The sequence below is a fragment of the Lutra lutra genome, chromosome 17, assembly GCF_902655055.1.
Source record: "Lutra lutra chromosome 17, mLutLut1.2, whole genome shotgun sequence".
In the NCBI taxonomy this organism is placed as follows: domain Eukaryota; kingdom Metazoa; phylum Chordata; class Mammalia; order Carnivora; family Mustelidae; genus Lutra; species Lutra lutra.
In genome coordinates, this window is record NC_062294.1 from 45,947,450 (window position 1) to 45,957,582 (window position 10,133).

A 10,133-nucleotide genomic window follows, 5' to 3' on the forward strand; every position below is an offset into this window, starting at 1 on the left:
ACCCTCCAGAGGCGTGGCTCCCGACTTTGCCCAGACTCCCCGCCAGGGCCCGAACCGCAGTGAGGGAACCTTGGCAGCCGACCCGAACTATCTCACAATTAGGGACACGGCCATTGCAGAGTGTTGCGGTCGCGGAGTCATGACCTCCCTCCAACCACAGCCATTAAGTAACGAGCAGCCACCTCCTCGGATCAGAAACGCACCGCCTAGCGGTGGGGGCGACTGGGCGTAAACTACCCCGATCCCACCCCGTTGCCACTCCGGCAGGGAGCCGGTGGCCGGAGCCGTGCAGGAGCCCAGGTGGAAGAAGTGTGGGAATGGGGCGCGTGCCCGCAGCGGGGACTCAGAGGCCAGATCGTCCTGACCCCCGTCCGCTCCGCAGGTAGATGCCGCTCCAGTGCGCGTCTGCCCCGGGGCGCACGGGCGGGGGCCAGTCCCGACTCTGGGACAGCTGGGAAGCCGGCGACGCCCCGTGCGCTGTCCGGCCCCACCCCCCGCCAGCCGGCTCCCCGCACCCACACCGGTCCCAGGCCGCGTCGCCGCCATCTCGGGCTCTCCAAGGGACCAGGCGTGCGGGGACTCGCAACCCCTGTGTGCAGATGCACGCACACCGAGCTCCGTTGCTCCGCAGACCCGGCGCCAGGCGGAGCTTGCGCGGGCTCCAAAACCCATCAGGTCCCCCCACCCGCACTGCCCTGGGCTGCTCTGCCCAGCGCGGTTGGAAGACGATCCCAGACACAGCCCCACCCAATCGCGACCCTCCAGAGCCCGCCCAGCCCCACACCGGCCCCCCACAGAGGGTCCCGCACCCCGACTCGGCCGCGGAATCGCTGTGGAACCCTTAGAGTCTTCCCCTCTCTGAACCTGCTTTCCGCGTCTGGACGCAGGAGACACAGACACGGAGCAGGCGCACCGACGTGAGCCGAAACTTTATTTGCCATTCCCGGACCCCAGCGCCTCCAGCCCCTGGGGAGGCGGTCTCAGAAGATCTTCACGGAATCCAGCTGCAGGTCCCCGCCCACCTCCAAGAGGCGCACGCGCGCCGGCGGGATCCGGTAGCGGAAGTGGTGATACTCCGAGTCGCCGACCACCGCCTGCGGGGACGCGGAGTGCGCGCTGAGTGCCCGAGGCCTACTGCGGGGGCGGGGGTCCCTCCCGACTCCGACCCGCGCCGTGTGCCTGCCGCGCCCACTGGCAGCGGGGACCGGCCCGCGGGCGCGTGTTTCTCGGCCTGTCTCCCGACTCAGCCTTGCCCCTACCCCAGAGCCTCGGTCTCGCACTGTCGGGGAGAAAACCGGGGCCGCGCTGCCCGGCTAGGGGACACCCACCCTCTGAGCACTTGGCTCTTGCGCGCTGGTCCTTGTCGCTGCCGCACCCCGGACTGCTGACACTAGTGGGGATGCACCAGGGGAAGAAGAGAGACGCGGAAAACCCCTGTCCCTGGCCCCGCATGGCCACACCTCTGCCGCCTCCACCAACAGCCTCCCTGGCTTCCACGCCCGTGGGTAGCGGGGACCCACCTTGAAGCCTTCTTCCGTGGCAATAAGGAACACTTCGAAAGGCTGCCCGTGCTGGAAGGGAATGCCTGAGCCACGCTCCTCTTGGCCCCAGGTGCCCTGCTCCAGGGTGTTGAAGACCACCGTGGATTGATCCAGGCGGGGATTGAAATGCAAAGCGGCCTCACTCCCTGGGGCCTCGCTGCACAGCAGGTTCACATAGAACCTGGTAGTTGCGGGTGGGGGGCAGTGAGAGATATACCGTCAGAGGCTGAGAACCACCAAATCAAGATCAAGAACCGATGGACTGGACTCTCCGGGGCAGAACATACAAATTTACTGAGAACTGAGAATGTTAAAACCACAGAAGGAGGACTGTGGACTGGTGGCTACGACCAGTTTCAGGGCATCCAAAAACTTGTGGGGACCCTGGACACACATCCACCTACACGAAGATCACGGTGCTATGGCTTGGGTCCCCTTCATTTCCAAAGCTTCTAAGAGTTGTCATGAATCATGGTGCCAATGGCCAGGGTGCTCCCCATTCCTAAGACTAGGAACAATACCACGGACCCCATTATTCCTGGCATTATAGATTCCGAGAAATCCCACAGTTCCCGAACCAGGATGTCTTGGGTTTCCCAGATGCTCAGGGCACCTCCAGAACACTGGACATGTTTCCAAATTTCCTGGGGATTCAGACTGGGAGTCACAGGACTACAGGGAGGAACCCTGAGACTGCCTTGGATCCCCCAGATTCCCAGGACACATAGGGACCCCAGCTTGTACACAGCCATGGACAAATCAGTGAAGACAGATTCCAGAAAGTCAGTGATGCCCTGGGGATTCCAAGACCCTGGTGGACAGAGGTGGCTCTGGCTCCCTTGAGTCTGGACTGGAAAGAGGTTAGCTTGTCCCACCCTTACCACGTGGGCCTGGGGTCTCACCTGCCAGCCTTTTCTGGGATGGCACCACGGATCCTCATCACAGTTCCCACTCGGATGCCCTCGGGCAGCGAGGTCTTGTGGGGCACGTTCTGCAGGACCAGCGGCGGGGACCAAGGGAATCAGGGACACACATGACAGAGACAGATGGGTCAGCCCCAGGGAAAAAACGGTCAGGACCACACCAGCAGAGTCACTGAGAAGAAAGGCCACGGAGAGAAAGGAGAGAGAGAGCCAGAGCCAGGCTGAGCTGGGGACAGAAACATAGAGAATCCACAGAAGAGAGAGAATCCAAGAGCAGATGGGAACATTGGGTTGGGTTCGGTCAACCCAAAAGCCACAGCCCAGACACCTCTTGGCACACCAAAACACCCCCTTTCTCCTTTCAAACACGAGACCTCAGGTGGGCCCAGACCCTCCCCTATTCCCGAACAGCCTTGAGTCCAAGACCCCCAGCCCCAGGGCCCCGAGGCACTCACAGAACTCCCTGCCATGGCTGGGACAGTGGGGCAGACAATGGCGCTGGTGGGGATGGCTGCTGGGTCCTTAAATAAAAGTGGGGCGTGGCAGACCAAGCTGACTCACCCCCCCTTTTCTACACCCACCACCCACACCTGGCACAGACCCTAGCCCTGGGGCCACCTGGCTCAGAACCTTCTTTCTGGAGCTCCTGCCTTCCCTCCATTCCCGAGGGTTCCCAGGTGCGCTGCCCCCTCTCCTTTCAGCTAATAATGATGAAGACACCTCCTAAGGAAATACAGGGAACAGAGGGGACTGGGTGAGCCACCACCCATCCATTCCTGTCTTCCTGCTGCTTGGCAGCAAGAAAAGAGGGTTTTGCCCATTTTATCTTGGGAGACTTGGCCCCGAGAGGCCCCGCCGGGGGGCTGGGTTTCCGGGCCCTCCTCCCTGGCTGGGACCTGCCACCCAGGGCTGAGGCTGCGGCCCTGACAGGGACATGCCCATTTGGGCCCCTGACCCTGGCCTCAGCCACAGCCCTGGGAGAGGGGCTCTGAGGCGCCACGACCCTGGGGCCTAGAGCGGTGCCTGGCACACAGGAAGGGCTCTGCGAATGCAGGGGAGAGAAGGAATGAAAAAGGCCCTGTGCCATTTTGGAGGCTTCTGGGCACACCTGCGCAGACAGAGGACCTGTTTGGGCTCCCAGCTCGAGTCCAGCCTCTGGGGGCGATGGTCACCCCCATTCTGCCACCAAGGACACTGAGGCTCAGGGAGGGGAGGTCCTTTGCCCAAAGCTGCGGGCTGGGTGCTACCTTGTAGCCACTGTGGCTCTGCCTTTCCTCCTCTCAGGCACTTTGTGTCTGGCATTTTCCATCCCTGTGAGTCAGTGCCCTAGTCCCCCTCCTGGGCCCTCTGGTTCCCATACCCTCTCCCAGGTGTCCCTGTCTGCCTCTAGCCTCTAAAGCTCTGTCTTGTGACGCCTGGGTGGCTCAGTCAGTCCAGTGCTCAACTGTTGATTTCACTCGGGTCATGATCTCAGGGTGGTGAGATCGAGCCCAGTATAGGACTCGCGACTGGCCAGAACCTGCTTAAGATTCTCTCTCTCCCACGGCCCCTCCCTGCTCAAAGAAGTTAATGAATGAATAAATGAACGAATGAATCAATCTACCTATCTCTGTCCTGCTGCATCTCCCCAATCTGTGGCCGCTCTCCCAGCTAGCGCTCAGGTCTAGGGAGCACAGGGCACCCACACCCACACCCAGTTGGAGGAGAACACCATGGAGCCCTCTTCCACCCAGGTCCCATAGCCCAAGACTCCAGAAGAGGAATTCAGGATAGGACATGGGGCGAGGGCAGACGGAGAACGCTGAAAGATGCTTCTGGGAGGCAGGGAAGAGGCAGGGTGAGGAAGCTGTACAGAAACCCCTCCTAGTAGCCCAGCAGCCCTCCTCCCCAGGTGTACCACCCCACTCCCATCCCCCACTCCCACCCCACCCCACAGGGGGAGGATCCCTGGGGCAGAGGACAGAATGGAAAGTTTGGGTGGAGACAACCAGACTCAGAACCTGATCCACCACCTGACTGCCCCCCCAGGCTTCCCAGACTCTCCATCCCCCCACCACACGAGGCAGCCAGGTGGGGGCACAGTCTGGGAGCCAAGGCCTCAGAGAGTGAGGCTGGGCAGTTGCGTTGGGCCTGGCGGGGATGGCAGAAGCACCCCCATTTTGCAGAGCAGAACACTGAGGCCTGGAGAGGAGCAGCTTCTCATCCTAGGCCACACAGCAGGGTGTGGCCCAGGACTGGACATCAGGACTTCCAGAAGAGGGCACAGGGGACCTGAGGCTCGAGCCCCAGCCCCTGATCGGGTCCCAGGATGATGGCCAGGGCAGGGTGTCCACTCTCTTGGCCTCCTTCTCTGGGGCTCCTGGCGCCAGCGACTCAGCCTTCTCCTGAGCTCTTCCTCTGGCTGGATATTGCTTCACACGCTGCCAGCCTGCAAGTCCCAACGCGATTTCGCTGTTTGGCTACATGTTGGCATTCGATCTCTTATCACCGTGATCGCCGGCTCCTTTCTCAGAACTCAGAGATGCGCAACCTTGCCGGCCCCTATTCTCCGGCATCCATATTCTTCATATCAGTTCTCGAGTATCTTCTGGAGTTTTGTTTTGTTTTTTTTTTTTCATTTCCAAGGAGTACCGAATGTGTAATTTCCCAATACTCTTTCTTCCTTTTCCCTGAGCTACACTCTGCTGTCCTACAATATGCTGGGTGTCACAGAATGATGATGACTTTTGACAAACGTGTAGATGGGAGCAACCACCAGCTCCATCGAGACTCCTCGAGCCCCAGAGACAGCCAGCCCCCCTCTGCCTGCCCAGTTCAGCTGGCATGATGGGGAACTAGAGGGGTGGCCAGCAGGCTGAGTGGGCTGAACTCCCCCTCCTTCGGGACAGAAGTTGGGTGCACGAAAAGGAGCTCACTGTGCCCGCCGGGGGCATGGGCATGGAGGGTCCCGGGCTCTGCTAGTGCCAGCTGGTTGGGGGCTTTGGCTTGTTCACGGGGAAGATCACACAGGGCTGCTTTGGGTTTGGAATGGAACATTCCAATGAGGAAAAGAGCACCTTGATAGTCTATTTCTTTTTTTTTTAAAGATTATTTTTTTATTTTTTTATTTTTTAAAGATTTTATTTATTTATTTGACAGAGAGAAATCACAAGTAGGCAGAGAGGCAGGCAGAGAGAGAGGAGGAAGCAGGCTCCCCGCTGAGCAGAAAGCCCGACGCGGGGCTCGAACCCAGGACTTGGGATCATGACCTGAGCCGAAGGCAGCGGCCCAACCCACTGAGCCACCCAGGCGCCCCTTTAAAGATTTTATTTATTTATTTGACACACAGAGATCACAAGTAGGTGGAGAGGCAGGCAGAGAGAGAGGAGGAAGCAGGCTCCCTACTGAACAGAGAGCCAGACTTGATCCCAGGACCTTGAGACTATGACCTGAGCCGAAGGCAGAGGCTTTAACCCACTGAGCCACCCAGGCACCCCAATAGTCTATTTCTTAAGCCCGAAAATCAGCCCAAGTCTCAGGTTGTATTTATACACGGAGTAAATTTCACCAACCCCTCCCTGCAGAGTGGTCGTCGTGTGGGACGCCCACAGGCGAGTCTACAACAGTGAGAGCCCTGCACCACAATAGTGGAGCTATGAGTCTGCTCTGACTGACCTACTCTGACGTATTCTGCCGTACCCCGACGTACTCTGTCGTACCCTGACGTACTCTGTCGTACCCCGACGTACTCTGCTGTACCCTGTCGTACCACCGACCTCAGGACCATTTATAAAACCAATTATAAGAAATAAATTTATTGGGGGTGCCTGGGTGGGTCAGTTGGTTGTCTGCCTTTGGCTCAGGCCATGATCCCAATGATCCCAGGGTCCTGGGACCCAGCCACCCCTCCCTTGGGCTCCCTACTTGGTTGGGAGCCTTCTTCTCTCTCTTCCTCTGCTGCTCACCCTGCTTGTGCTCTCTCTGTGTCAAATAAATAAAATCTTTTTAAAAAAATTTTTATTTCTCATGGTTCTGGAGGCTGGAAAGTCCATGTCGTTCAAGTACATTGACCAGCATATTAGTTGTCTGGTGAGAACTGGCTTCTTGGTTCATAGATGGTTTTCTTCTGGCTATGTCCTCACATGGCTGAGGGGGAAAGGAGCTCTCTGGGGTCCTTTTGCAAGAGCGCCAACCCCCTCAGCAGCAGATGTGAAGGATGAAATGACAGGATTTGGTGAAGATGATGACATTGGCAGACTTTCCAAGCGCTTCCCACAAAAATGCTAACTAATGACAAAGGACAAATGGGTGACATTCTGGTGGGAAAGCCTGGAACCTGCCACTGGGGAATGTGCCACTAGGGACATGATCCAAGTCAATTCACCTGCCAGAAGACATGGGGAGGTGGCGGGCAGCTAGACAGGATATATGCGGGGTCACTTCTGTGGGTCTTCTGTGGAAAGTGCATAACTGGAATCTAGTGACCAGGATACATTGACCTCCAACCTTCCCAAGCATTATGATGCTGAAAGACAAAGGGAGACTAGGGTGCCAATCCAGATGCCACGAAGAGATCTGACATCAAATCAACACCAGGTTCTTAATTTCTACCCCCACCCACACACGCAGCTCCTGCGGACCACCCTCTTCTGAGCACCGTCCTCACCAGCTCCCTCTGCCACCAGCATGGAGCAGCAGCCCCTCCCCCCACTACAGCCACCCCAGCTCCCCATGCACCAGAGGCAGCACCTGCTGCCCCACTTGATGGCTGGAGGACTCAATCCATCAGCTAAGGAAATGAAAGGAAGGGAGGGAGGGAAGAGAGATGGAAGAAGAGGAGAAAGAAGAACCAGTGGATTTCCACCTCAGGCATGGACATGTACAATTACTAACCACCTGGAAGAATGCACTTGAGAGTGGAAAGACTTACCACTGAACACATGGTAAAATCCCACGTGCAGCTTAGAGTACTGAGAGTTTATCAATGGAAGGAAACAGGACAGAAACTGCCTCCCTTCGCAGGGAGGGGGGGTGAAATTTACTCCGTGTATAAATACAACCTGAGGCTTGGGGTGAAATTTACTCCATGTATAAATACCACCTGAGGCTTGGGCTGATTTCCGGGCTTAAGAAATAGACTATCAAGGTGCTCTTTTCCTCATTGGAATGTTCCATTCCAAACCCAAAGCAGCCCTGTGTGATCTTCCCCGTGAACAAGCCAAAGCCCCCAACCAGCTGGCACTAGCAGAGCCCGGGACCCTCCATGCCCATGCCCCCGGCGGGCACAGTGAGCTCCTTTTCGTGCACCCAACTTCTGTCCCGAAGGAGGGGGAGTTCAGCCCACTCAGCCTGCTGGCCACCCCTCTAGTTCCCCATCATGCCAGCTGAACTGGGCAGGCAGAGGGGGGCTGGCTGTCTCTGGGGCTCGAGGAGTCTCGATGGAGCTGGTGGTTGCTCCCATCTACACGTTTGTCAAAAGTCATCATCATTCTGTGACACCCGGCATATTGTAGGACAGCAGAGTGTAGCTCAGGGAAAAGGAAGAAAGAGTATTGGGAAATTACACATTCGGTACTCCTTGGAAATGAAAAAAAAAAAAAACAAAACAAAACTCCAGAAGATACTCGAGAACTGATATGAAGAATATGGATGCCGGAGAATAGGGGCCGGCAAGGTTGCGCATCTCTGAGTTCTGAGAAAGGAGCCGGCGATCACGGTGATAAGAGATCGAATGCCAACATGTAGCCAAACAGCGAAATCGCGTTGGGACTTGCAGGCTGGCAGCGTGTGAAGCAATATCCAGCCAGAGGAAGAGCTCAGGAGAAGGCTGAGTCGCTGGCGCCAGGAGCCCCAGAGAAGGAGGCCAAGAGAGTGGACACCCTGCCCTGGCCATCATCCTGGGACCCGATCAGGGGCTGGGGCTCGAGCCTCAGGTCCCCTGTGCCCTCTTCTGGAAGTCCTGATGTCCAGTCCTGGGCCACACCCTGCTGTGTGGCCTAGGATGAGAAGCTGCTCCTCTCCAGGCCTCAGTGTTCTGCTCTGCAAAATGGGGGTGCTTCTGCCATCCCCGCCAGGCCCAACGCAACTGCCCAGCCTCACTCTCTGAGGCCTTGGCTCCCAGACTGTGCCCCCACCTGGCTGCCTCGTGTGGTGGGGGGATGGAGAGTCTGGGAAGCCTGGGGGGGCAGTCAGGTGGTGGATCAGGTTCTGAGTCTGGTTGTCTCCACCCAAACTTTCCATTCTGTCCTCTGCCCCAGGGATCCTCCCCCTGTGGGGTGGGGTGGGAGTGGGGGATGGGAGTGGGGTGGTACACCTGGGGAGGAGGGCTGCTGGGCTACTAGGAGGGGTTTCTGTACAGCTTCCTCACCCTGCCTCTTCCCTGCCTCCCAGAAGCATCTTTCAGCGTTCTCCGTCTGCCCTCGCCCCATGTCCTATCCTGAATTCCTCTTCTGGAGTCTTGGGCTATGGGACCTGGGTGGAAGAGGGCTCCATGGTGTTCTCCTCCAACTGGGTGTGGGTGTGGGTGCCCTGTGCTCCCTAGACCTGAGCGCTAGCTGGGAGAGCGGCCACAGATTGGGGAGATGCAGCAGGACAGAGATAGGTAGATTGATTCATTCGTTCATTTATTCATTCATTAACTTCTTTGAGCAGGGAGGGGCCGTGGGAGAGAGAGAATCTTAAGCAGGTTCTGGCCAGTCGCGAGTCCTATACTGGGCTCGATCTCACCACCCTGAGATCATGACCCGAGTGAAATCAACAGTTGAGCACTGGACTGACTGAGCCACCCAGGCGTCACAAGACAGAGCTTTAGAGGCTAGAGGCAGACAGGGACACCTGGGAGAGGGTATGGGAACCAGAGGGCCCAGGAGGGGGACTAGGGCACTGACTCACAGGGATGGAAAATGCCAGACACAAAGTGCCTGAGAGGAGGAAAGGCAGAGCCACAGTGGCTACAAGGTAGCACCCAGCCCGCAGCTTTGGGCAAAGGACCTCCCCTCCCTGAGCCTCAGTGTCCTTGGTGGCAGAATGGGGGTGACCATCGCCCCCAGAGGCTGGACTCGAGCTGGGAGCCCAAACAGGTCCTCTGTCTGCGCAGGTGTGCCCAGAAGCCTCCAAAATGGCACAGGGCCTTTTTCATTCCTTCTCTCCCCTGCATTCGCAGAGCCCTTCCTGTGTGCCAGGCACCGCTCTAGGCCCCAGGGTCGTGGCGCCTCAGAGCCCCTCTCCCAGGGCTGTGGCTGAGGCCAGGGTCAGGGGCCCAAATGGGCATGTCCCTGTCAGGGCCGCAGCCTCAGCCCTGGGTGGCAGGTCCCAGCCAGGGAGGAGGGCCCGGAAACCCAGCCCCCCGGCGGGGCCTCTCGGGGCCAAGTCTCCCAAGATAAAATGGGCAAAACCCTCTTTTCTTGCTGCCAAGCAGCAGGAAGACAGGAATGGATGGGTGGTGGCTCACCCAGTCCCCTCTGTTCCCTGTATTTCCTTAGGAGGTGTCTTCATCATTATTAGCTGAAAGGAGAGGGAGCAGCGCACCTGGGAACCCTCGGGAATGGAGGGAAGGCAGGAGCTCCAGAAAGAAGGTTCTGAGCCAGGTGGCCCCAGGGCTAGGGTCTGTGCCAGGTGTGGGTGGTGGGTGTGGAAAAGGGGGGGGTGAGTCAGCTTGGTCTGCCACGCCCCACTTTTATTTAAGGACCCA

At 58.1% G+C, this 10,133-nt stretch overlaps 1 protein-coding gene across 1 annotated transcript; it reads right to left on the reverse strand.

The window, feature by feature from the left end:
- Positions 1-900: 900 nt before the first annotated feature.
- Positions 901-2,979, reverse strand: LOC125088361 (galectin-7-like). The gene is made up of 4 exons (XM_047709362.1): positions 2,920-2,979; positions 2,444-2,532; positions 1,521-1,722; positions 901-1,094 (listed from the first exon to the last, which is right to left on the reverse strand). The coding sequence occupies exons 1-4, from the start codon at positions 2,932-2,934 to the stop codon at positions 981-983; spliced, it is 420 nt and encodes a 139-aa protein (XP_047565318.1). The 5' UTR covers positions 2,935-2,979; the 3' UTR covers positions 901-980.
- Positions 2,980-10,133: the final 7,154 nt, after the last annotated feature.